The sequence below is a fragment of the Leptomonas pyrrhocoris genome (assembly GCF_001293395.1).
Source record: "Leptomonas pyrrhocoris isolate H10 chromosome Unknown, whole genome shotgun sequence".
NCBI lineage: Eukaryota > Euglenozoa > Kinetoplastea > Trypanosomatida > Trypanosomatidae > Leptomonas > Leptomonas pyrrhocoris.
The window spans coordinates 236,326-262,193 of record NW_015438389.1 but is presented as its reverse complement, the minus strand read 5'-3'; the positions used below and the strand labels follow the sequence as shown (position 1 = coordinate 262,193).

Below are 25,868 nucleotides of genomic sequence, written 5' to 3'. Positions count from 1 at the left end.
ATAATTCTTCAGGCTAGGTCATTCTATTCGCAAGCTCAAAAAAAAAATTACAGACGAAAAAGTGAAAACAAGAAAGAGTGGATAAATGATTTTGCATTTGAATACATATTCGCACTGTTTTACACTAGCACACTATATTCAACCTCAATTGAAAAAAAAAAAACAGTCTACTTTTATTTCGCATTGTACAAACCTGCGCGGAGCACTGCTTGGTAGCTCGTCAGCTGATCCTCGCCAAGCACACCGCTGTCCGCCAGTGTGTTTGGCCTGTACCAGCAATCCTTCGGACGCGTCCACTTTCGTGTCACATAGTCGTACGTGTGTCGGAACATGCACTCCCGAACCGTTTCATCCAACACCCACGTATCCGCAGGATAGCCAGATATATTGAACCGTGTGTAGCTGTACGTGCCGTTCTCAACAGATTCACGCCACACTCCAGTTACGTCCCGCGGACCGTGCTTCAATTTGTCGTACAGGCCTCCTGCACGTCCAAGGTAGTGAACGAACGCCCTGCGGCTATAGTTGTCTTCCGTTCCAGATTTCTCCAGGATCGGATCTGAAAACGGACCACCACCACGGAGATTCGGTGCGTTGTAGTGGTGCCAACGGCGAACAGGTCCATTGTCTTCCGCGTGGATAGCAGCGAAGCCATAGGCGAACTGGCGCCAGCGAAGATCGATGTCATCCATATACGCAGGGAAGTAGTTCTCGTCAAAATAGCCAACGGTGGAAAGCGCAAGCCGCGTGAATGCAATTGTACCCAACGCAGAAGCCACCGGGGTTACACTTGCCACGTAGTTTCCGAAGAAACGGCTCTTCATCTCAACAGCATTGAAAGAGCCATTGGCACGGTTCTCGCTCGCGACCATGTAACGCACCCGGTCAGGCAGCAGCGGCGCAGTCCACACATTCAGTGGTACTCCAGGGTACCCGCTGCGCAGTACCTTCAGCGGACGTCCTCGCGGTGCCCACCGCTCATAGTACGAGAAGTTCCCCTCGCGCACGAGTTTCTCTTCCATCTCAACCTCCTTCTGTAACATCCGCATCATTGCAGTGTCGTTCAGCGTGTTGTCCTTCACGACCTTCACAAGGCTTGCCAGCAGCCCTTGTTCGAAGATCGTATCCACGCCACACGCAAACACCCACGGTACCTCAGTCATCGTCCGCTCCTTCAATGCCCACTCGAAGCCCTGGTTCATGCTCCCCGAGTACCCGCGGTTGAACCGGTTCCGAATCACAAGCAGCCGCCCACTGTCGCCGAACCTCCGTTGCAGTTCATCAATTGTCGCGACTGTCTCTGGGTCACGTTCGTTCTGAATCACTAAGTGGTACCGTACCGGCACATCCACGGAGCAGATGAAATAAGGAAAGAACCTCGCATCACCCGTCAGCGGCGTGATCAACAGCGGAATCGCATCTGTCATCTCCGTCACTGCATGTAGCGGCCGGCCTCGCTCGTCAAGTTGCAGGTTGCGACGGATGCACTCCATCCAGTTCGCAGGTATAGTGAACGTACTCCACCGGTCCAGCTCACTAGGCACACCGGTCACCGGTGGAGCAGTCTCAGTCGATGTAGGAAAAGCCTGCGTAGTAGTTGGTGCAGAAGTCGGCGTTGCAGTGGGCGAGGGTGCGTAAGTCGATCTGGACGATGGTGCGTAAGTCGAAGTGAGTTGTGAAACAGCCGGATGCACTTCTACATGCAAGTCGTTGACCCCTAAAAGAAGCGCTGAACAGAAGAAGAAGACCACAGCAAATACCACCAATGCTCCTACCAGCACATTACGCGTAATTAGCTTGCTGTGGGCTCGCTGCACATGATGCTTGAAATCCATGATTGACGTTGTGAGGTAGTGGCAAACGACTGGAGTCGTAGATTGACTTATAAGCGAGAGCTTCTACTATAAGAAATCACAAGTCTTTTAGATGCGACTTATACGAGCTTCTGTTGCAAAGTAGGAAAAAGAAGAAGCAACCTTTATTTAAAACAGTGTCTTTGAAAACTATTACGGAGAAGAAAGAAGAGTACCACATGAAATACCGAGATCCTGGGTAGAGGCAGAGATTCCTGTCACTCTATTGCACATGGCTGACAAGCCCTCGCTGAACATGCATTACTATACAACTGTTCAAATCGGAACTCGCAAAGTGAAGTATTTGCTGAGCGATTCGCGGCGCTACTATGTGGGAAAAAAAGGATTCGCTGTTGTTACCCTCCGTGAGTTCATGAAGTGAATAACAGCTTAAAGAACGGATTCATTTTTACGGCTATTCCCTGTCTTTTAGTTTAGGTTGGTTTTTCAAATGAATAGCATGCTGAGAGGGAGTTGAAGCGTGGATGCGTCAATTCATCTATAGAAATACCCTCTCGAAAATAACACTCAAAACACAGTAGAGACTTAAACAGAATTTTGCAGTTCGTTTTGAAAAGTGATAGATAAAGAATGAAAAGACAGAAATAGTTTCTGGCAAAAATGCCGAAAGGCCGTTGCGATGGCCGGATTCAGACCACCTGTAAGCTAGCATGTTTCTCGAAACATGCCTTCAGCTGTCACTTATCTTGGGCAGCATGCTTTTCCATCATATCTTCCCAGCTGAGTAGCGGCCACACAGTTTTGTCGTTTTGAAGCACCTTGGAACCTTGTGGGGAATTGCGCACAGCGCTCAGTACGGTCGCGCTCACAAGCTGTCCCCCAAGAGGGTTGATGTGCATTCCGTCAGGGTCCATCAACGTGGTCCAGGCGCCTTGGGGATTAAACTTATCCATGTCGTCCTCCGTTGCACCAGGGGCACCGTATTCGAGAAAAGCACGCTGGATGTCAACAGGATGCACCTTCTGTGGATGCACTTTCCCCGCTTCGCTGGCCACTTCTAACGCAGCTTGGCGGTAGGAACGAGCAGCTGTGTAGGAGCGGCGGCCATCGGGGTGCTGGAAATTCCAAAGCGTTTCCTGGACCGGCGGTGGAGTCAGCACAAAGACACCGCCGACGGGCTTCACTTTGGTCAGTACAATGTCAACGATAGCCCGAAGATTGTCCCGATATTCCGCAAGCGGGACTCCTTGACCGTTTTCTGCAGAGTCGTTTGTCCCGAGCATGAGTGTGACAAATAAAGGCTCCTGCACCCACGGAGGGATGACACTGTCATAAGACTTTGCGTCGTTAAGCAGTTGGAGGATCCACCGGGTGTTGTACCCGCTCAGGCCGCTGTTCACGACGTATGCGCGGCGGATCAAGGCATCGCTGACGTTCGACACCCAACCGGAGCAGTATCCCTGCTCCGTAATCGAGTCTCCAAGCAGCAGCACAGTTTTCATTGTTGAAATTGGTCCCGTTGCTGTTTCTGTTTTTTTAAGACCCGAAATATCGTGTTCGTATGTTCTTGTTTGCTGTAATACTTCTTTTCTGCTCCATACTAGCAGTAGAAAAAGCGTGTGAAAAATATAGGGTAAGCAGAGCAGCAACTGTTGTCTTCTTGCGAAAACAAAGGTTCCTCGACACCTCATTCCGTGACTTTGGAGATTTTCACCTACTTCTCAACCTCCTTAAAAGAAAAGAAGACCGCACAACCACTGCCCGTTGGTCTCGAAGCAGCGTTGTTCTTTCTTTTACGCACTTGTTTGGAAAAAATAATGATGTAAAGCGACCAATCCCTTTGATACACTCGCATGAGGACGGCCGGCCACCTGCGAAAATGCAGCAGTCCAAAGCAGTAGAGATCGACGACATTTTCAACTGTTTTCCCGCTTGAGGAATAATTATTAGCTTTTCGACGCGCCACCGGGGAACGAGCCACTCACTCCAGACCACACGATGCTCTTGCCGCTATACAACGTTCCTCTGAAAAGTCGTACAACCAATTCCGCGGTCCCTCCCCCTCCCTCCCCGCCTGCGATCGAAACAATGACAATGGTGCCACCACCTTTTTTGTTTTCGAAGCCTTTTCTTGTACTTTTCTCTCTGTTCCTGTCTCCAGTAGAAGCTCCTGCACTTACGTTCTCCTTTCCTTCTTCGCTTGCTTCGTGACTGATCAACAGTAGCAAAGATTATTATTATTTGTCTGACTCATTCGATTTCAAAAAGAGTACCCCAACGCTTGCGGTAAAAACGGCACTTGAGGTCTGAGTGTCGCAGCCTTCAAAATGGCGGATACAGGCCGTCAACGAGCACTGAGAAGTAAATGAAGTACCTGCAAATCTTTTCGCGGTTTTAGATGGAGATCATGAAAATAATCGAACGAGCGCCGCGGCACCAACATCGGGAGGAAAGTCGCTTAAAAACTACACCCGTGGTGGCCAAAATTTACGCGGGAGCAACCCCGAGAATGTGGCAAAACCGCAGACACATCCGACGTAGCCTGGTACACAGCATTGTAGAAACCAAGAAACACACCAAGAAAACTGCTGTTAGCAAAGCATGGTGATGGTAAAGCCATAATGCCAGAGAGCACGATTCGCTACATCACCGAACACGTGCCGTTAGCGAAAGTGATCGGAACCCAAAAGGCAACATGACTCATACGGGTTATGAAGATGGAGAAGACCGAGACAACCTTCTCAACATCGCGAAACCCGTAAAAGATCCCTTTTGGATGCAGCACAGGCAAACACCGGAAAGGAACCTGTCTACTGGCGAAAGAATAGACAGCGACAACCCCGCACGGCCAGCCACGGCACGTCATTATCAAGACCAGCTTTATCAGCTTGCAGACAAATGCTATCGTCTCTGCACGGCAATGACGTGGAGAAGAAGGCGTCGCAGGTCGCGGCGGCTATCTCGGTCGAGGTGCATGGAAACTGAAGAAAGCAGCCATCACGGAAAACGACTTCCAACATCGGTTGTACGCCGAGGAAGTTGCGCCTCTCAACCTTCAGATAATTAGGTCAGGTATGCGTCCAGAAATCCGCCAGCATGTGTATGGACGTTCTCCTTCACCTCCTTGGAGCAGACTGCTTTGCACACAGCCCAAAGCACACAACAAGCACCAGTTCTTGACACCAGGGATCACCAATCTCAAAAAACGTACACCTAAAATGCTCCAGTAATTTCCGAGGACGACATGGAAAAACTACAAATGAACAACATCATCCGACGAGTTCACGGCATAAACGCTGACACAGCAACGGGTGGAGGCAAGAGGTAACACACTGCTAAGATTATTACGCCGCTTACGGTCACGGTGACCAAGCACAACACCGTCCAAAAATGCTTTATCGGATGATGGAAAAAGAGCGACGGCTATTCAGACGCACAAGGCTACCGCCAAGACGAGCCACTCCTACACGTTGCGATACATCTCGACGCAGTGAACGCCGAGATGGGCAGCGTACACGACCTGAGGGCCAGTTTCTTCCAGGTCGAGCTCCCAGAAAGAGACCAAGAAAGCTCCGTCTTAACAGATCCGAATAGCGGCACACAACGGTGCTTGACGCGGCCTCCGATGGGACACTTGGCCTCACCGGAAATCGTGCAAATCCTCACGTCCACCGTGGCAGGCCGTCCGACGTAGGCGGGCAACGAGTTCACCGTGAATGACCCAGCCCAAACCTCAATCGACGTGTAGATCGACAACATACGGTACGCAGGCACGTGTCAGGCAATCCAAATAGCATGCCAGAGGATGCTGATTGTCGAGAAAGTGTGTCCAGTCTCTCTTAGCACGAATGAGAGGTACACGGGAGAAGTCTCCGACTTCATAGGGGGTATATTTCAACTACTCAGCTCACAAGGTGGGCGTGGCAGATCACACGATCCAAAAGATCGCTCTTCCAGCACAAAATGTGACTCGCGGCGACTTGGAGGGACTGTACGCACAAATCCTCCGCAGCTTGTCTGTTCACCATATCTGCATCGCAGAGTTCTATCGGGTGTCGAAGCCCATTAGACGAAGGCTGCCGCAGCTCAGCCGGACACCTCTCCTGGTGAAGGAGCCGGCCTGCATACTCCCGACGGCGCATGCAAAACTTAAATAGTGGTACGACCTGGCTCAGAAGAACCGCCCACGAGCGGTAGCGCCGGTCATGGCAACGAGAGCGCCGACAATGACCCTCTACACTTGTTCCTCTGGAGCCGGTTGGGGAGCGGTCTTGATGCGGCACAAGTCCCAAGAAATGATGAGCGTTGGTGAAACATGGTCCGCAGCTGAGCAGCGACACATAAACGCGCTGGAAGCGAACACCGTGGTTCTGGCGATGGATTCCCGCATAGTCCAACCTTCATATGAAGATCGACAACACGACGGCCTTAGCCACTCACAAAAGCAAGTCACGAACGGCTCTAAAGCTGCATGCAACACAGCACGCTAAAGAGGATGTGATTATCACTGGTATGGTTTTGCTTCTCAGAATACCCCAAAACTGTTGCTTTTTACTGTTTTGCTCTCTTCATTCTTTCTGCAGTGCTGGGTAAATGGGTTCTTAAAAGGACAGGCGGGGTAGGCTCCCCTCAAAAACTGGCAGGTGACTTGTTTCTCCCCTCTGCATCCTTTGATCTCGCGAACTCCCAGATCTCAGTATTTTCATGCGGGATTGTAGGCATCAACGTTTAGAAAAAAAATCTTTATTTCTTCTCTCTCCTGTATATATTTTTATCGTGATGCTTTTTGTGGGGCTGGCTGCTGGTGCTTCAAGCTTCTTTGTTTTCTCGAATCGGCAGTTTTGCTTCTTTCTCGTGTTGGGCCCTCGTTGCGCAAATTGGTTTCTTTCAGCTTCGTTTGGGTTGGTTTGGGCCCGGCCGGGGGCTTCTTTGCGGCGCGTGGGGCTGGGGCTTGCGAATAGAATGACCCAGCCTGAAGAATTATTCATCCTACCTCTCTCTTTTCCCCTTTTCCTTTTATTCTCTTTCTCAACTGCTAGAATTCAGCAGTTCTTCCATCTTTTAGTTTTTCCCACCCGCCCAACCCTGAACCCCCCGCCCACCCAGCGGGGAAGCGTAAGGCGGGCTACCCACTTCGTAAGGTCTGTTGAATAGTTTGTTTTCTTTGCATGTATTTAACTATTGATATTTACAGTGTGTTGTAAAACCAAGAAAGATAAATTTATGTAATTCTCAGGTAAAAGTTTGACCTGTTGGTGGGTGATGATTTGTAGGGTGGCGGTTATTCCGTCGCCGGCCGGGACGAGGGGTGGGGCGGAGGGAGGAGGGGTTGGGGTTGGGGGGAGAGGGGGGGGTGGGCATTGGGGCCAGGCCCGGGGCGGCGGTGGTGAGGAAAACGAGGGGCCCGCCCCGCGCCGGATGCGCCCCGGACCCGGTTTCCTTTCTTTTGGTTTTCCGTTTCGGCGTCACAGCGGCGAAGGCAGGAGCGCTACAGCTTTAAACAGTAGATGAAGTCATCGCGGCGCAGCGGGAACGTCGGCGGGGGGTTGGTGATGATGTAGCGGAACGACACGCTGCTCTCCTCGCCGAGCATCTCGTGGAGGCGGTGGATGGCCATGGGCAGCAAATCGTTCGCCAGCCCAAAGTTCGTCGCGTCCTCGTACGCCTCCCACGCCTCGTCTGGCGCCATCACCGTCACCAGCAGCGATTCGGACTTGGACGACAGGATCTGCTCCAGCACCTCGTGCAAGAGTGGGGTGAAGTACATCTCCTGCAGTCCTGTGTCGAGCATGTGGCGGCACACGACGCAGCCGGACATGAAGCTCGGCTCCGACACCCAGTCCGACGACGTCTGCGCGTGCGCGCCGGTGGTCATGTACGAGGTGGTGATGAAGGGCACGAGCTCGGCGTGGTCCACTTCGACGACGACGGGAATATCAGCGCCGCCGCCACTCTTCTCCTCGTCCATCACGTGACGAACGAGGTGCATGACGAGCACCGACAGCGAGTCGCCGTGCTCGTCGCAGCGGTCACCCGCGGAGAAGATCACCACGGCTGCTGCCTGGGACACGTTGCAGCGGCGCAGATCGGATGTGAAGAGACCGCAGCCCTGCACGACGACCAGCGAGCCCGTCACGTCTTCCTCCTCCCACAGGTTGTTCAGGCTGTCGTAGTTCGTGTCGTTCGACAGAAGCACGATGTCGCTCTCCGGGTCATGCTGACGCACAGGTCGCATGGCGTCGTAGAGGTCGGCGGCCTTTGCCGTGCGAGACTCCACGGCGGCCTCGCGCGACCAGTTAGTTCGCTCGTGCGCCGCGGAGAGATCGATGAAGACGTAGTGGTGGCGCAGGTGCAGCACATTCGGCTCAAAGCGAAGGATCGTGTTCGCGCCGGGGATGATTCCGCTGGGGCTGGCCACGTAGCCGGAGTAGCCATCGTCCAGCACGCACGGCGCCCGATTCTCTGACCCGACAGCGCCCGTTGTTGGCTGCCGTTCCTGCAGCGACGGAATGCCGTGCTGCTGCTGTTGCTGCTGCTGTTGTTGTGGGAGATGCGGTGAGGAGGAGGCGGAGGTGGTGGTGCGAGGTGGCAGCAGTTGTCCCCGCGCAGACACCGAATCCAACGCGTGCGCCGATAACGTGGGAGAGGCGACGCTCGACAGCGTGGACAGGCCGCTCGTTGCTACGCGCTGCACCACGACGGGTGAGGCGATCGCTTCTACGGCCACCTCGTCATCTTCCTCCGCAGCGGTGGCCAGCGCGAGATTCGCGGCGGGATTCGAGAGCGGTACCTCGAGGTCGCGCTTGCTGCTCGCGTGCGGGATGCGAAGCGAGTCGCTCGGCGAGGCGACCACCGGCGTCGAAATGCTCCTTGTGGACGGCGGCGGCGAGGGGTGGCGCGCATTCTCCTGCGGCGAGCTGCTGCTGCTGTTGTGAGGATGATTCGAAGTGTAATGCTTGCTATTGTTGTTGGTCGGGGTGGCGAGGCTGTGGAGGGAGAGAAAGGACACGCCCTCGCCAGCGTGGACAGCCGCCACCGCGTCTACGTGGACGCCGGGCAGCAGCGACGACGTCCCGCTCTCGCCCGCCGAATCCTTCCGTGGCCGCATGACAACGGCGGCGGTGGAGAGCGGCGAGGAAGCGCTTTTGGCGGTGGGCGTGCACGTCTTGGTCGTTGTCACGACGGGTGGTGCCGCGGTGGGCGCTCCGACTGCTGCTGCTGCAGCTGCTGCTGCCAGAGCTGCTACGGTGGAGGAGTGCGGTGGCGGTGACAGTGGCGAGGCGGGGGATGGTTGCTTGCACACCGCGGAAGCCGTCACCGGAGCCGCACCGCCGTCCTGCACGTCGGGGTGCATCGATGCGTTCGCCGCCACGTCGCCTGCGTTCTCCGTATTAGGAACGTTCAGCACCGTCACGTTCGTGGCCTGCACACCCGCCGGCGGCGGCGGCGAGGATGACGCGCTCCGCCTCGTCTTGCGACGGCCGTGGTCCTTCCGGCTCGGCGTGCCGGTCATCGTGGACGGACTCGTGCGGGAGTCGCGCACAATCTCGTTCACGATGTCCTGCGCCTTGCGCCGCGCGTCGCAGATCACGATGAGTTTCCGCACCCCTACCAACGAGCTGCGGGTGCCAAGCTCGACGACGGTGTCGCCGCTCGCACGCCGCGCGTCGACGACCGGCCGCTCCACCCCGATTAAGGTGATGTCCGTCCGGTACAGCAGCCGCGCGAGGCTGACGAAGGTGTAGTGGCCCTGCCGCACCACCTCCGGTGCTTCCACCGCATCCACGTGCTGCGCCAAGGAGGCTTCGTAGGTGCTCATCCAATCCGGCTCCGCGCCGTCGCCCAGTTCGATGGAGGTGGCGCCGTAGGTCAGCATGTCGCGCTTCTTCGCCCAAACCTTTCGCAGCGCCTTCAGACTCGCTGCACGACCGCTGAGGCCGAAGAGGTCCTTGAAGTCCCGCAGCTCCCACAGGGACTCCGTCGTCATGGGGTCGAACATGCGGATCAGGTTTGCGAGGAGGGGAATCATGCCCGGCAGGACGCAGCCAAGGCCGAGCAGGTTGTGGCTCATCCGCTCAAACTCCAGCACGTTTGCGGAGCACGGCATCAACGATTTCGTGTAGCGCGAGCGGTGCAGGAGGACGTACAGGGGGACGCGCGGCACGTGCAGGTGGGCCGTCAAGGCCTGCTTCGCCAAATCGTAGTCGCTGTAGTACGAGGAGTTGGTGCCGGCGCCGTAGAGGAACAACGCGGAAGCGCCGCGGGCGTTGCACCGATCGAGATCTGCCGGGTTCGCCGGGTCGCCGACGAGCAGGTGGACGGAGCTGCGGTACTTCGGTGAGTTCAGCAGAAGCTCCACCTGCGCCGAGGGCTGATCGCGCAGCAGAATCACAACGTTCATGTTCAGGTAATGCCGATCCTCCGCCAGAATATTTTTCAGCTGCATGCGCAGCTCGTTGTAGCCGAGGTGACCGCAGATGACGATGTGGTTGCTGCGCTTGAACCACGTTGTGTAGTGCGCGTAGAAGAGGTGTCGCACGCCGAGGTCCGCCACGTATTCGAGAATGGGCACAAAATAGCTGAGGCCGACACCGATGAAGACGATCATCAGCAACCGCCCTTCCACCGTGATGGGCACGACGTCGCCGTAGCCGATGGTGGAGAAGGCCAAGAGCATCATGTACGCCATGTCGAAGTACTCCACCGGGTCACCGCAAAAGCTCTCGACGGCTTGCAAGATGCCAACACTGATGCCGATGACGGCAATGCATTGAATCATCGAGCGCAGCATCTCCAGCCGGTTCTCGGCGAAGCAGAGGCTAATTTGCGGGTAGCTGAGGAGCGTCAGAAGACCCTCGTGCAGCCACCAGATGCGCAGAAACATCGGTGCGTAGACGCGCGTCCAGGCCGCGTTTTGCGAGCACAGCGCGCCAACCCCGAGCAGGAGCATCCAACCGGAGCTGAGGTAACTCATGAGCGACTTCACGTTGAACACGTAGGCCCACTTCTTCGGCTCCACCGCCAGCAAGGCGAGCCAGGAAGACATGAAAAGCACGCACAGCACCACCTCTGAGATGAAGCAACCCGTCCCCCAGTCGAACGCCAGCCAGTTACGCGGGACGTGCGCGCGTTGGACGCCGAGGTAGATGCCGACTGCGGCCGCCTCCAACCCCACGTCGGTCATCAGCAGCAGAATGGACACCCACGAGTGGTGCTGCTCAATGACGTCGAACAGCTTCCGCACACTGCGAATGTTCGCCTCGCCGTGGTCGTAGTGGTACACGCTGCGGTGCCGCAGTTCCTCGGCATTCGTGTGCTGCGCGAGGCCCAGGTTCACCATGTTGTTCCGCAGGTTGCGGATCTGCGAGTGAAGGGTGCCCTGCAGGTTGTAGAACCGACTGCGAATAGTGTCCTGGACGTCCTGGCCGAGCTGCGTCATGAACTCCTTTGGGTCGAAGCGCGATGGCGTGTAGGCGGGCAGCGTGCCATCTGGATTGGCGGTGGTGATGGGATGTGCGGTGGACGCGCGGTCCGCCGCCTCCACCCCCGTGTCTGCGACGTGAACTTCACTGGACGCCATAACGAAGAAACGGAGGAAACAAGTCTTGACCCCTTCTGGTCAAACGCGGGCAACGACGTTGGAGAGTCGACGCTGCTGGACGACTGACTCCTCGCTCCAAAGCGGCCTCTACTCCTTTTCCTTTTATTTGGAAATATATCGGTTGCCTGGCTCGTGCTTCGTGTGATCGGCGCTGCACAGCTCGGCCGCTTCCTCTCTCTTCCGATGAAAGAGGGTAGTGGGCTGTCTTCTTTTGAGCTTGCAGACGACACCCCTGCGGACACGGCGCGATAGCGATTGATGCGGGGAGTGCGTGTGCGCTGTCCCGAGTCAGCTGAAGGCAACACGAACAGGTTTCGATGGGGGGGGGGGTAAAATGCAGGTAGAAGAGAAGAGAAGAAAGGTGCTTCACTACGCAAAAGTTATAGCGGTGATGAGTCGAAAGTATAGGAGGTTTTTTAATCAATTTAGAAAAGTAAAATCCCAAGTCGCATGACAGAGCGGCAGTTCTAAATGCCGACGCGTGCGTAGACGACGTGGTTTGAGCAACAGCAATAACAGCCAGAAAGAAACTCGCTTTATACGAGAAAGCGATAGTAATACTAATAGTAATAATAACACCTGCACCTTCCACAAATGAGCAGCAAGACGACAAACGCTAACAGCACGGAAAAGACCGAGCAGCAGAAGAAGAGAAAACAACCCCCCTCCCCCCGTGGAAGAGTTACGGCGCAAACGCAAGAAGAGCTGTATGGAAACAAACGGAGTAGGCGGTCAGCGGGGTCTGTACACCGACGCACCCACCTCAACTCCTTCTTAGAAATAACAAAACACACAGCACGTCCAAACGGCTACGAGAATAACTCTTCCTTATTCTATTCAAAGTACCACCGATAACAACAACAACTACCAGAAAAAAAAAAGCGCCGAGAAGCGGCGGAGTAAACTAAAAAGAGAATCAACAGATTTATTGATATTGCACCGCTTCTTCTTCTTTCCTTTCTTTTCAGGGTATTTCCAACGCCGTGCGTGCATGGGTGCACGCCGCTGGCCAGAGTCATGCGCACGCGCGAGAAGACCGACAGAGGGGCATCGTTTGGCGTCGGCGGTGCCCGCTCACGTTGTGTGTACTCGGTGCGATCGTGTCCGAAGTGTCCACACACACACACACACACACACACGCAAAGAGAGACAACGAAATGCGAAAGCACACGGGAAAACAAAAGTAATAATATAGAAATGTAGGAACAAAAGAAGAAGGGAAGGAAATGGAGATGTGAGAGGAGGTGTATGGCACGGCATCGTGGCGAAATGTGCCGACTGAGGAAAGCTCTGCCTTCTCTTCCCGCTCTTTGCAGTTTCATCGACAAAGGAGGGAGCACCGGCAGTAGGGCACCCCTCTAAGCCGTATCTCTTCTCGGGGGATTTGCGTGTGCGTATGTGCTGTACTTTAGCGGTCTGTAAACGGATCAAACGACGGACAGCGTCGATGGTAGTAGTATGCTGCAGCACGGTAGAGACATTACTTCCTTTTCCTTTTCCATTTGGATAAGAACGGCGCGGCGAAAGCGCGATGCGAAAAACCGTTTAAAAACAGCCGAAGCTACTGGATAACGCGCAACAGAGAATCTAGGAAAGGAACGATAGCGATAACATGAAGAAGAGGCGAATCCACCTGAAGAGGCAGGTACGGCTTTTCAGAGAGTAGATATATATATATATAAGTGCTGACTACATCACGAATGCATTCACGCGTGATGCACGTTGGAGGAATGAAAGTAACAACAATAAGGAAAGGAGTGAGGCAGAGGCGCTGGCGCCACCGGCTACTACCACCACCACCACCAACAGCCCCCCCCCCCTCCCCCTCCCCTATCTACAACGCGAAGGTCGAAAGCGGAGTGCCGCTACGCATCCACCCACGTCACCTTCAAGCTTTTCGCGATGAACGCGTAAATGTCCGCCTCTTCGCGGATCAGCTTGCTGATAGGCTTGCCCTGCCCATGCCCACCCGCTTCATCAATGCGCGTCACAAACGGGCCTCCCACGTCGGGGTTGCTGTGCTGGAGCGTCGCGATGTACTTCAATGAATGCAGCGGCACAACGCGATCGTTGTGGTCGCCCGTCACCACCAGGATCGCCGGGTACTGCACCCCCGCGCGGATGTTGTGCAGTGGACTGTACGCCTGCACAACGGCGAAGTCGTCCTTCACGTCTGGGTTGCCGAAGTCGGAGATCCACGCCGCGCCGATCGTGTACTTGTGAAACTTAAACATGTCTAGCACACCGACCTGGCAAACGACACAGCCGAAGCGCTCCGGGGCGCGGTTCGCCACGGCGCCCATCAGCAGCCCGCCGTTGGAGCGCCCCATCGCCGCGGTGGTCGCCACGCTGCCGATGCCGGCGTCATGCAGGAACGCCGCTGCGGCGATGAAGTCACTGAAGCAGTTGTGCTTGTTCGCGCGCCGACCGGCGTCGTGCCAGGCCTGCCCGTACTCCCCCCCGCCACGAATGTTGGGAATGGCGAGTACGCCGTTCATGTTCTGCAGAAACATCAAGCGAAACGGGCTGAAGACGGGCTTTAGCGCGTTGTGGAAGCCGCCGTAGCCGAATAGCAGCACGGGCGACTGCGGAGAGGCGCTGCCCTTCTTGTATGTGAGGAACATCGGAATGCGGGTGCCGTCCGCCACGGTGTAGAAGCGCTGCTCTGTCACGTAGTCCTCCGCGTGGAGGCCATCCACCATCTCCTCGGCGAAGACCCGCAGCGCCTCGCTCGGGTTCTCGGCGTCCGTCACGTACACGCGACCGGGCATCAAGAACGAGGTGAGCTTGAAGGAGACGAACGACTTGTGGCGGTTCGCCTTGAGGGAGAGAAGGGAGCCGATCGGGAGGTCGATCTTTGCGGCGGCGGTATCGAGCGCGTGCAGCGCCCGCGTGTACAGGGTGTCCTTCACATCCTCCACGTACACCAAGAAGAGCGTGTCTCTGGCCAAGACGACCTCGCTGAGAACGGAAGGGCGCTCCGGCACCACCACCACCGTCACGGACTCGCCCGGATCCCTCACGTCCACGGAGATGATCTGGCGGTTCGGTGCGTCTTTCGTGGTCGTAAAATAGAAAACATCGCCGTCGTTGCCGATAAACTCGTAGCGATGCTGCATCACAGCAACGAGCTTCGTGAACGTCATCTTCGCCGCCGCGAGGTCCGCCACCTCGGCAGGCAGCGGCGCCACCCACACCGTGTTGTGCGGCTCGCAGCCGTCGTGGACCTCCACCACGAGGTACCTCGCGTCGTCCGACACCTTTGCGTGGTAGCTCCACTGCGAGTGCGCCGGGTCTGCCGGGATCACCACCACGTCGTCTGTCTGCGGCGTGCCGACGCGGTGAAAGCAGAGGAAGGAGTTTTCCGCGCAGTCTGTCTCCGCTCCCTGCTCGACGCCGTCGTGCAGGGCGGCAAAGCGCATGTAGAAGAACCCAACGTGACCCCACCAGGTGATGTCGGTAAACTTCGCCCACTCCACACGATCGTCCAGGTTAGTCAGCGTGATCGCGTCCCGCACGTGCAGGTGCTGCCAGTCGCTGCCCTTGTCGCACACGCTGTAGGCAAAGAAACGGTCATCGTCGCTCCAGGCGGAGGTCAGCAGCGCCGAGGTGCCGTCCGCGCTCATCGTGTTCATGTCCATAAACACCTCGGTCTTGCTGGGGTCCGCCACGGCGGTGCGCATGAGAACGTTTTGGTTCTGCAGTCCGGTGTTGTAGTCGTAGTAGAGGAAATCACCGTGTTGCATCGGGGCCCCCGTGCGGGGCGTAGTGCTGAATGGCCGTCACCGTCGCCTCGATGCGATCGCGGAGGTCCTGGGAGGAGGCCATGTACGCGTTGAAGCACGCGTTCTGCGCCGTCACGAAGGCCGTTGTTTCGGGGTTGCCCGGGTCCTCCAGGTAGTCGTACGGCTCCGGGATGACGTGCCCGTGAAGCGTGTACACCGTCTCGGAGCGACGGGCTGGGGGGTACGGCTTGGCCGACATGGCACAGGACGAGGAACGGAAGAGAGCAAACAACAAAGGAAGTAGTAAGCGAATAACAGCGCAGCAGCAGCAGCAGCAACGATGACACACTGACGAGGAGTCCTAGTCGGGGTTCTCAAGTACATACATATATATATATATATATATATATATATAAACATCAGGAAAGGATACGAGGCATCAACGACGCCGTGTCGCAGCGCGAGAGGAGAGGAAGTGAGAAATGGAAAGGAGGAGAAAACAAATCTGCATTTATCTATGAGACACACATGCATCTTACCGAAGAAGAAAAGAACTGACAAACGAAGAGGATGGGCGTGACGTCGAGCACCACCTTTTCTTTTGCACGAAGGCGGCACACTGCGGCGCTACTTCACGCTTGGAAATGGAAGAGCATCTCACGGCTAAGAGAGAGGAAGAGAGAGAAAGGATATATATGTATGCACGGACAGCGCAGCGCTTCCGTTCCCTTGCCCCCCTCCCCCGCCCCCTCGCTCTCTCCTCTGCGCTTCCCCATGCACCAACAAACACACAACAAACGAGGGCCCACGACGGGAGCCACGACTCCTACCCTTCTCTTTTCTTCTTCCCGTTTATATCTCCATCCATTGGCTGAATAACAAAACACATATATATATATATATCTGCGCGTGAGGGCACACGTTCATACCTTCTCTCCCTTTTCCCCTCTAGCTGCCAGGGGTAATGTAGAAGAGCACATCGGTTTGCTGGTTCACCGGCAACGCCCGCGGCGGGTTCGTCAGCACAAAGCGCTGCCCGTTAATCGACGGGTTCCGCGCGTCGACGATGCGGCGCTGCAACGCAATGGGCAGGAACCCGAACTTCAGGCAGTAGCTGACGACGTCTTCGTAGGTCTCCAGCTCCACCTCGCACAGCGACAGCGGGAGGCGGGCCAGCGCCGGCGAGTCGGGCGTGTGTCCGCTGATGAGCACGTCCATCACGTCGATGAACTCCTCCATGAAGTACGTGCGCTGCAGCGCGGGGAAGAGCATGAGGCGGCTGATGGCGTTGCCGATGATGAAGTTCGGCTCGTACACGAAGTCCACCACCGCCTTCGAGCGCAGCCGCGGGTCGTCCGCGTGCGGCGGAAAGAGAGACAGGTTCACGAGCCCCTCTAGCTCCACCACCACCGGGAACGTTGGGATGCCCTGCAGTATCTCGTTGATGGAAAGCACCACAAGCATCGACATGGCGCTCGTCGAGCCGTAGCGACTGATATCACCGGCGTAGAAGACGCAGCAGCCGGCGCAGTGCTCGAGGTTGCAGCGGCGCAAGTCAGAGGTGTTCAGCCCGCAGCCTGTAATGCACTTCACTGGGTTCGCCGTGTCCTGCTTGTGCACGCTCCAGAAGTAGTCGAAGTACGGCGCGAAGCTCAGGTCGTTCGTCAGCAGCACCACGTCGTTCATCGGGTACGCCTGCCGCGCCGGGACCACCACGTTGAAGACGTCGTGCGCTATCGCCGTGTTCGCCGCCTCCTGCGCGTACCGGCTGGACTTATCCTTCGCCTTCGCGGACGACAAGTCGATGATGACGAAGTGGTTCTCGAAGTCGAGGGCGTCGGCCACGTGGACCAGCGACTGCACGTTCGGAACCGTCCGCGCGTCGGCCTCCTCGTCGCGTGACGGCCCCGCGGAGGGGAACACCGGGCTCTGCGCATCGGCGCGCGAGGCGGGCGGGACGGCGACCGCGTACGCCGCGATGGGCGACCCGGCCGTGGCGCTGTCGAACTCCTCGTCGCTCTCCCCTTCCTGACCTAATTCTTTGTCAAACAGGGTCGGGTGCACCGGCCGGGCCCCCAGTGAGAAGACCGAGCGGCCCTCGCGATCTTTCGTAACTGCAGTTGCCGTCGCCGTCGCCGTCGCTGCTGCTGCTATTGCCGACAAGGAGGAGGACGATGGTGCTAGTGGCAGTGAGTGCTGCTGCGGCGGCTGGGCTTGGCTGGAGGTCTGCCGTTGCTGCGGCTGCAGCTGCTGGGAGTCGATGCTGCCGAGCATGGTGGTCTTGCTCGTGCCCGGCAAAGCCGTTGTCCCCGCTTCCGTTCCCCGCGTAGGTTCAGGACTGCGCTTCCGTGGAGCGTAGATCTCCTTCCCCTTCCCCCCTCCCTCCTCCCCCCTCCTCCTCCTCTTCCTCCATTTCCTCGTCGCTCAGACTGCTGCTGCGGTGCGTCAGCAGGCGACGCCGCTTGCGTCGGTCGTGCTCGTCGAGGTCCGGCGCGACGAGCATCTCCTCTCCGAAGGTCTGCTCGTAGTTGCGCGAGATGGCGTCCGTCGCATCCTGAGCTACCTTGATCGTCTTCGCAATTAGCAGCAGCTTCTTCGCGTTGGGGATCAGCTCCCGCGGGTTCAGCTGCACGACGTTGCGCACGTTGAGGATGCCGATCAGCGTCACGTCCTTCTCGAAGAAGGCGCGGGCCAGCAGGCGGAACTCCCGCCCTCGCAGCGCGTCTGGAATCTCCAGCCCGTACAAGTCATTCCGCAGGGAGTACTCGTACTGCTCCACCCAGTGCCGCGAGAGCGTCGTGTCCATCGGGAGGGACTCGTAGGTGCGCAGGAGGTTCACCACCAGCGGCACAACGCCCGGGTGGGCCATCGAGAGACCCAGCAGGTGGTGCAGCAGCCGCTCACACTCCAGCACGCTGGCGGCGTAGGGACCGATCTGCTTCACTGTGCGGTTGCGGCGCAGCAGCAGGTGCTGTGGAAGGTCGCGGTCGTAGAGACTAACCGCCATGGACTGCGCGATCGTGGTGTAGTCCTGGTAATAGGCAGAGGACCGGGCATCGCCGAAGAGGAAGATGGCATCGGCGTGGCGTGCCTTGGCGCGGTCCAGATCGCTGGAGCGCGCCGGGTCCCCCACCATGAGCGTCACACGGCCTTTCAACCACGGCAGGTTCGCCATCAGCCGCACCTCGGCGGAGTGCTCCTCGGGCGACATGAGCACAATACAGGTGTCGAGGTACATCCGCCAGCCCGCGTAGAAGTTCTTCAGCAGCAGGTCCACCGCGAGATCAGAGAACTGGCCACAGATGATGACGTGCTGGTGCCGCCACTCGCTCAGCAGCCACGTCGCCGAGCCACCACCGTTGAAGGTGTTGTACAGCTGACCGCGCTCCGCGATGATCGCCAGGCGCTGGAACATCGGAAGAAAGAAGCTAATGCCAATGATGAGGAAGACGATCATGAAGAGGCGCGCCGGGGTAGTGAGGGGGGTCACATCGCCGTAGCCAATCGTGCCGAAGCCGACGACCATCATGTACAGCGAGTCGTACAAGTCCATGTAGTGCCCCGTGCAGGACTCCACAATCTGATGCGTGCCGATGCAAGTGCAGAGGACGGCGAAGACGTGGATGAAGAAGCGGACCATCTCTCGCCAGATATCCACCATGTGCTGCGCGATAATCGGGTAGTCGATCAGTACAATCAAACAGTCGTGCATCCACCACACACGCAGGTACATCGGCACCCAGCCAGAGCGCCAGCTGGTGTGATGTATGGCGCCGCAGCCAATGACGATCATCGGCACACTCGTCATGGCGTTCACAAGCGACAACCACGAAACTAAATACGCCGTCTTGTCCTGCTCAAACAGGAACAGGGCGAACCACTCTAGGAGAAAGATGATGTTCAGCGCCACCTCGACGATGAACACCGGCACGTTCCACTCGAACTCCCTCACGGAGGTCGCCGCGCTGACCTGCGAGGTCCAGACATAGAACGCCACCGACACCGTCTCCATCACAAGGTGGGTGAGGAGGCCGACAATCGACACGTTGCTGTGGCGCTGGTCGAGGAACTCCACAAACTTACGGACGGAGCGGACGTGGTTGTCGCGGGAGTAGTGCTTGTCGACGAAGACGTCTGGGCGGTCGGCACGCCGCCACAGCCCGAGCCGCTTCAGCCCGAGGAGGTGCGCGTACTTCTCCATCGTTTCTCTCTTGCTTCTTCCGTTCAAGGAAAAGGAAAGCAGCAAGCTTTGGGGGAACAGCTTTTGGATTTTCTTGCCTTTCCCCGCCTCAGCCTTTCCGCAGCCCAATCTGCGGGAGGAAGCAGCAGCAGCAGCAGCAGCACAGCTACAAAACGACTGAGCTGACGACAGCGGATTCAAGAGGAGCGCACCACCACCACCGCTGCCAGCACCACCAACAGCAGCTACAGAAGCGGAGAGCGAGGCCGATATATGGATGTGAAGCCGAATACAAAAGTATATGGACTAAGTGAGAAGGCGAAGGGATGATAAGAAGACAAAAGAAAGAAGCAGATGCGGTCCAGGAAACAGAGAAACACACACACACGCGAAGGAAGGAGAGGTGGAAAAGAAGAGGAAAGAAGAAATGCAAGCGAGCGGGAGATGACCTTCTACAACTCCAGCACAACTCGCATCTTTTCGTGGTTGTTGACGTTCGCGCCCCCGCGTGACGTATCGAAGATAAAACAAAAAGTTTGCCGTGCGCTGAAGTGAAGACCCAGTCATCGGTACATGCGTAAGTAATAGGAGTGGAAAAAGAAAAGGTGCGATAACCGGCAGAGGAGGAGGAGGAGGAGGAGAGAAAGAAAGAGCGTGTGAGTGAGTGTGTGAGGCACCGACAACGCAGAAGGGCACATCTAGCAGCTATTACAAACAGCAAACACCCTGACAGATATAGAAATATTTTGCTCACTTCGCAGGACATCTCCTGTGGTACACAAGAAATTCGAGCCCGTGTACAGTAGGTGGTGGGACGCCATCGTTTTATCTTTCACTTCTGAAGGTTTCCTTGCACGCGAAACGGTAATTTCTGGTTTCAAAGAAAAAAAAAAGACTTGCTCATGGCAGTGCAAAACACAAACACAAACACATTCACACACACACACACACAACGGAATGCGGACGAAGAGAGGTGTCACGACCAGGTCAGAGACGACGACCGCGTCGTTTCTCTCTCCTTTACCGCCTCGCGTGTTGGCCCTTTTCGCCAGACCGACGCTCCGGCCTCGCCGTTCCCGCGGCGGAGTTCGTACGTCTGCTGTCGCTCGTCGTTGCCGTTGTCGTCGATGCTGGTGCGAGGGCGGAGTTCAACAGATCGGTTGAGGAGTGGAAAGCCGTTGATGTTGTGCTGCAGGTCAGAGGCGGCGCTGGCAGTGCCGCCGCCACCGCCGGCTCCACCCCTTCCCTCCTTTCTTCTGCCGCCTCGCCTTCCTTGTGCATCACCGTTGGTCCACATTGCGAGGACGACTCAACGATCTTCATCCCCGGCACGACGGCGCCTGCAGACGACGACGACCGCCGCCGCATGAGCAGCCCGACAAAGTCAGCCTCCACCACCACGTTCTCCACCGGCAGCTTCGAGACCATGTCGTAGCTGTTGTGCAGGCCGTAGTGGCCCTGCACTCGCACCACGTCCCCCTCGTCGACAGCGAAGAGCGCCGCCGCCGCCGCTGCCGTCTCGCCAGTCGAGCTGCGGATCACCTTGTCATGGTAGGGCCGGGATGGGATGTAGCGCACGAGCATGTGCGCGCGGTACATCTTCAGCTGCCCGGGACGGCGCTCACGATAACCATGGGCTTCCAACGTGAACTGCACCACTCGCGGGGATGCTGCTGACGCTGCTGCTGCTGCGGCGGCGCCTGCGAGTGTCCCGACTTGCACCGGCCCGCGAACGGTCCCTATACAGCTCACGAATGAGACACCTGTGCCGAGGGCCAGCCCGCTGCGCTGCCACTCTCGCGCGAGACCGGCGCTTACCTCCATCAGCTGTCCCGTTAAGACCGCACTGGGGTACGCTTTTGTCATGGTCGACGCGCCGTCTGCTGATGCGTTGTGTGTCATCGTGTTGGGGTTAGTGGTGGTGGTGGTGGTGACGGCGGGCTGCTCTTCTCCTTTCAGTTGCATCACAAGGGCGCGTAGCCGCGCCAGCTCTCGGGCCAGCTCCGCGTTGGCTGCGATGAGTGCCGCTCGCGCCGTCTCCTCCGCCGTCACGACGTGAAGGCCGTGACGCGCGATGCGGTGCTGCAGAAGGTTAGCGGCACAGAGGAAGCGCTTGCCGCACTCCGGGCACACGAAGCGATCACGTAGTGGCGGCGATACGGAGGACGATGAAGACGCTGCTCCTGCTGCTTCTGCTTCTGCTGCTGTCTCGACGGGGGAGGCGGCGTGTGTCTGACAGAAGCGGGCCGCAAAGAGAGGGACCGTCCGCACCGCCACCGCGGCAGAAGCAGAAGCACCAGAGAAGTTGGTCGAGACGCAACGCAGCGCACACGAGGGCTTCCGTAGACGCCACAGCGGCGACGACGACGATGACGACGTGGCGGTGGTAGTGGGCGAACATGGGTGATGTGCGAGTGGCTGACGCAGCCAATGCATGCAGAAAGATGATCGATACGACATCTGCGCAGCGGGGCAAAAAACTGTCGAAGGAGAAAAACACAGACACACACGCAGAGACACACCGACAGTAATCGATGTGTATATATATATGTGTTAGTCAGCGCGAGAAGTAAAGCAAGGCGGTCGAGACAAGAAGGGAGAGATGAAAGAGCACTTGTTGCGGGGTTTCTCTGTGTGAGGAAGCGGGGGGATAAAACGACAACGGGGAGAGAGGTCACGCTATTCGAGCGTCTCCATCTTGGCCGATCAAACAGATGAGTCACCCCTGGCGTACAAGGCTAGTCTTCTTCTTTCTGGTTTGAAACACCTCGAAGAGATATGCTAGACGACGTGGGGAACACACGCGCCCACACACACACGCAAGGACGACAGAGACCTCGTAACTACGCCTTCACAGATTTATTTTTGTGATTGATGACGGGGGGACGACGAGGTGTGTCGGCCTCATCGATTTGTACCCAAACCTACACACCCACACAGACACAAAATGAGATGCCACGAGGTAGGGCACTTAATAAGCCCCTATAAAAATAAAGAGAAACGTATCTTTGAATGAGGGGAAAGGAAAAGACGCGCTTCACCGACATGCTTTCCCTCAAAAGGATTGCATCGAAGACAGATATAAGTATATATCGAAGAGAGAGAGAGAGAGCAGGGCAGGAAAGAAAGGAGGGAAGAAGGGCCTTTTCCCTCCCGGTACAGTTCCATGAGCAACAGAATCGTGTCCGAGAACAGGGGAGGGGCTGTGTCCCACTGCTGGAGTTTTTCGACTAGCCGCTCTCCTTTTCCCCGTTGACCCCCTTCTTTTGAGCTTCCAACTGTCTTCTCGGTTTTCATGTTCAGCTTGCCGCTGCTGCTGTTGCTGCTGCGTCGGCCGGCTTCGTTATCATCTTCTCATCGCCACCCTCTGTTGGAGCGGCGGCGTGATTTTTCTGGTAGATGCGCACGGCGTCGTACACCGTCTTGAGCACAAAGGCCGCGAGACAGACACGCACCGCAATAGAGAAGGGACAGACCATTTTTCCTTCCTTTATAATATATATATAATTATTAAATAGAGTTAGTTTGCTTGTGTTGCTTACGTCGCTGTGTGTGCGGATGCAATGAGGATGGCCAAAGATATGGAGTTCGTTCAAATTTCTCTCTATTGCAACCGTTGATGTGCGCAACGGGTTAAGATGACACGGAGGAAGTACACCCCCGAAAACAGACAAGAAAACACGTAAACAGAAAGGAAAAGAGGCGGTGATGGTGGAGGCGGGGATGGGGAGTTAAGGCGTGGGGTGGATAGAGAGAGAGAGAGAGCGGAGGGCAGAGGGCAGAGGGCGCATGTTCGGTTTCCGCCTCCCAGCGAGGGACCTTGCAAAAGCAAAATACAGAATTATAGTGGTCGCGGCTGTGCACCTAGAGGCTCTTCGTGCGTTGTTGTTGTTGTTGTTGGTCTTCTTCCTTTCTTCTTCCGTTGCAAAAACACGCGGCACACAACAACTTCTACTTCCTTCTATCAAGACGGGAGGGCAAATGCACGCACCGGCGCAGCTGCCGCTCGCACTGTGGGTGACCGCCAAATACACACACCCACACGCACATCCCCAGCGAAACTAGAGGAGCGGCAACGCCACGTGGGATCTATGAAGTGAGAAATCATAATCATATTAACAAACACGCAGGAGTTTTCTTTACTCACCCGTGGCTTCTTGTCCATAGGCCATCGTAATCTGCCGTGTCCGCCACGCCTCCTGCGGGCGACGGCGCTGCGATAAAAAGTTATCCTTCTCCCACAGCAACCGCATTTGCTGCCCGCGCTTCACCGGGTCAGCCTTGCGCCGCAGCGTGCAACCTTGCGGGTCGAGGTAGGCAACGCTGTTGCTCGACAGCACCGACGGACCAGAGTTCGGATTCAAATAAGAGGAGGCAGAACCGTGCTGGTGGTGGTGGTGGCCACCACCGCCGCCGCCGCGCTCTGGGTTGTAGAAGTTGTGAACAGGCGAGCGGTGGACGGGGGTGAAGGAAGGCGAAGGCAGCGCGGTGCCCGAGCGAGTTCGATCCTGCCCACTTGCGGCTGCTGCTGCGTGGACGGCCCTCGTCGTGCGTGGAGACGAGCACACGAGCGCGCCGGAGCCTTGCGGGGTGCGCGTGCACGAGAAAAAGCGGAAGCGCTGATCTCCCGTGATGTTGAACACGATGTTCGCCGCGCGCCGGTGCTTCGCGGCCATGGTGGCGACCGTGCTGTGGGGACGGGACGGAGCGGTGTGGCCCGCCGGCCGCGCAGCTGGGGCGTGTCCACGCGCGTGGTCCTCCCCTCGCGGCGCGGGGCTTGGTGGGATGGTGACCGCCGCTGCTGCGGTGGGGTGCAGAAACATGTTCTCCAACTCGCGCTCGCGCAGCTGGATGTAGCGCTCCAGACGGAGGGCGGGCTCCACGTAGGGCAGGAGGCTGCTGCTGTTCTTCTCGTTCGACGGCGGCACTCTTGTCGGGTAACTGTACCCAAGATCATCGACCGTTGCACCTTGCCGGCTACGCCCGTCCGACGGCTGACCGACGTTGTCGTGCCTCGTCTCCGCCATCTGCGCAAACACTCGCTCGATGTCCTGCCAGGACGGGTTGGGATAGCCGGCATCTGCCAGCGCGGCTCGCACACGGACCACATCTGTCGCACTGTGATACGGCTGGTGCTGCGGCGACGAGGAAGGCGAGGGAGCAGCGGCAGCGGCAGCGGAGGGGGATGAAGGAGATACGCCCAGAGTTGGACGCTGCTGCTGCTGCTGGTGCTGTCGTCGCCGTTGCTGCTCGCTAAGCGGAGGCGAAGACGGAGGAGGTGGTTGTTGGGCCGCCGGTGCCGCTGCAGTTGCACGCGCACTTGTTGCTGTTGTGGTGGTGGTCGTCGAGGCTGCCGTCGCGGATCGCTGCGATCGCACCCAGCTGCCCTCCCCGCGTGCCAGCGGTGACGCCCTTCTATCGTGTGTAGCGGATGTCTGGAGGGGGCGGGGGGATGCTGTCGATGCCTCTGCGGCCACCACCACAGCACCATTATCGTCATCGTCGCCACGCAGCCGTTCAGCAGAGTTCGCCGACAGGGCTGCGGCACTGCTGTGGTGGCTGGACCTGTCGGCGCGTCCACGCGGCACGACATCGCCCATGTCCACGTCATCACTCACTACTGACTTGGGCAGGCTGGAGTAGCCGGCGAGTACGTCGGGGTGCCTTGCAGAGGACGGAGACGAGGAGGCAGACGAACGCGGGAGCTGCTGCTGCGAGGGCCGGGTCGCGAGTGGAGCGGCAGCTCTACTGCTGGCTGTTGTTGCTGTGGTGGTGGCGGTGGCGCGATTGGCGGAGGCAGGCGAAACGCTCACAGGAGCGTCCCTGGAGGCGTCAACCGAGGTCATTACGAACCGTGCAAGAATAATAATAATAATAAAAGGACGTATGGTGTTGAACGAGGAGCTGTGTCTGTGTGTGTGTGTGGAGAGAGGTTGCTGAGTACAGAGAGATCCAATGCACCTCTCACAAGAAAACTTCTTCTTCCTTGGGTGGTCGTTGTTATGCGGGAATTCTGACGGGAGCGCTCCCGCTTCGTATCTTCGTTCGTCCCCCAGTGTCTCTCCCTTTTTTCTAAAGACGGCGGCTGAGATGGTAAAGAAATGCAGGTGCACTTCGCAGTCGCGGCTTGCAGAAATACTTACGACGGCTGTGCCAAAATGGAGGAGAAGAAGAAGGTGAGGCGAGACGTTGCGAAGGTCGTGGAAACACACGTTTGGAGGACTTCATCGAGGGCCGAAGCTGCCCATTTCGCCTCTCCGAAGAGGAAGTTCATAAAAAACCTGACTGTCTCGATAACAGCGACACGACAGAGCAAATACAGGCCTCAACACATCAACCCGAAATAACAGCAGCAACCTCTGCTTCACCAAGAAGAGATGAAGCCTCATGCAGTGCACGGAGAAGGGGAGAGGAGCCGGTGGGCGAGGGGAGCTCAAACGCGAACACAGAGAGCAGCAGCAACAGAATTCCAGGGAGTTCATGTACGCCGGCTCGCCTTCGGCACTCCGCAACGCCGCTTTCCATCTTTTGCTCTCTGCCGACGACGA

General features: G+C 57.2%; 9 protein-coding genes across 12 annotated transcripts; all 9 read right to left on the bottom strand.

Moving 5' to 3' along the window:
- Positions 1–173: 173 nt before the first annotated feature.
- On the bottom strand, positions 174–1,493 carry ABB37_09677 (GIPL galf transferase putative (LPG1G); the record flags this gene model as incomplete). The annotated part of the gene is made up of 1 exon (XM_015809297.1): positions 174–1,493. One exon carries the CDS (start codon positions 1,491–1,493, stop codon positions 174–176), a length of 1,320 nt encoding a protein of 439 aa, XP_015652233.1.
- A 1,058-nt stretch (positions 1,494–2,551) lies between these two features.
- On the bottom strand, positions 2,552–3,416 carry ABB37_09676 (putative esterase; the record flags this gene model as incomplete). Its single annotated transcript, XM_015809296.1, has 1 exon — positions 2,552–3,416. The coding sequence occupies exon 1, from the start codon at positions 3,314–3,316 to the stop codon at positions 2,552–2,554; it is 765 nt and encodes a 254-aa protein (XP_015652232.1). The 5' UTR covers positions 3,317–3,416.
- A 3,886-nt stretch (positions 3,417–7,302) lies between these two features.
- On the bottom strand, positions 7,303–11,394 carry ABB37_09675 (potassium channel subunit-like protein; the record flags this gene model as incomplete). The annotated part of the gene is made up of 1 exon (XM_015809295.1): positions 7,303–11,394. One exon carries the CDS (start codon positions 11,392–11,394, stop codon positions 7,303–7,305), a length of 4,092 nt encoding a protein of 1,363 aa, XP_015652231.1.
- A 1,886-nt stretch (positions 11,395–13,280) lies between these two features.
- On the bottom strand, positions 13,281–15,098 carry ABB37_09674 (putative mitochondrial serine peptidase clan SC, family S9A; the record flags this gene model as incomplete). Its single annotated transcript, XM_015809294.1, has 1 exon — positions 13,281–15,098. The coding sequence occupies one exon, from the start codon at positions 15,096–15,098 to the stop codon at positions 13,281–13,283; it is 1,818 nt and encodes a 605-aa protein (XP_015652230.1).
- Positions 15,099–15,147: 49 nt separating this feature from the next.
- ABB37_09673 (putative prolyl oligopeptidase putativeserine peptidase clan SC family S9A) lies at positions 15,148–15,515 on the bottom strand (the record flags this gene model as incomplete). 2 transcript variants are annotated; one of them, XM_015809292.1, is made up of 1 exon in its annotated part: positions 15,148–15,515. In XM_015809292.1, exon 1 carries the CDS (start codon positions 15,397–15,399, stop codon positions 15,148–15,150), a length of 252 nt encoding a protein of 83 aa, XP_015652228.1. In that variant the 5' UTR covers positions 15,400–15,515. The 2 variants fall into 2 exon arrangements, with proteins under 2 accessions (XP_015652228.1, XP_015652229.1); XM_015809293.1 differs by having other exon boundaries at positions 15,148–15,503.
- Positions 15,516–16,088: 573 nt separating this feature from the next.
- On the bottom strand, positions 16,089–17,414 carry ABB37_09672 (putative calcium/potassium channel (CAKC); the record flags this gene model as incomplete). Its single annotated transcript, XM_015809291.1, has 1 exon — positions 16,089–17,414. The coding sequence occupies one exon, from the start codon at positions 17,412–17,414 to the stop codon at positions 16,089–16,091; it is 1,326 nt and encodes a 441-aa protein (XP_015652227.1).
- Positions 17,415–17,472: 58 nt separating this feature from the next.
- On the bottom strand, positions 17,473–19,868 carry ABB37_09671 (putative calcium/potassium channel (CAKC); the record flags this gene model as incomplete). Its single annotated transcript, XM_015809290.1, has 1 exon — positions 17,473–19,868. The coding sequence occupies exon 1, from the start codon at positions 19,339–19,341 to the stop codon at positions 17,473–17,475; it is 1,869 nt and encodes a 622-aa protein (XP_015652226.1). The 5' UTR covers positions 19,342–19,868.
- A 472-nt stretch (positions 19,869–20,340) lies between these two features.
- On the bottom strand, positions 20,341–21,802 carry ABB37_09670 (putative mitochondrial unspecified product; the record flags this gene model as incomplete). The annotated part of the gene is made up of 1 exon (XM_015809289.1): positions 20,341–21,802. The coding sequence occupies exon 1, from the start codon at positions 21,778–21,780 to the stop codon at positions 20,341–20,343; it is 1,440 nt and encodes a 479-aa protein (XP_015652225.1). The 5' UTR covers positions 21,781–21,802.
- Positions 21,803–23,459: 1,657 nt separating this feature from the next.
- On the bottom strand, positions 23,460–25,470 carry ABB37_09669 (hypothetical protein; the record flags this gene model as incomplete). 3 transcript variants are annotated; one of them, XM_015809286.1, is made up of 1 exon in its annotated part: positions 23,460–25,470. In XM_015809286.1, exon 1 carries the CDS (start codon positions 25,164–25,166, stop codon positions 23,460–23,462), a length of 1,707 nt encoding a protein of 568 aa, XP_015652222.1. In that variant the 5' UTR covers positions 25,167–25,470. The 3 variants fall into 3 exon arrangements, with proteins under 3 accessions (XP_015652222.1, XP_015652223.1, XP_015652224.1); XM_015809287.1 differs by having other exon boundaries at positions 23,460–25,460; XM_015809288.1 differs by having other exon boundaries at positions 23,460–25,448.
- Positions 25,471–25,868: the final 398 nt, after the last annotated feature.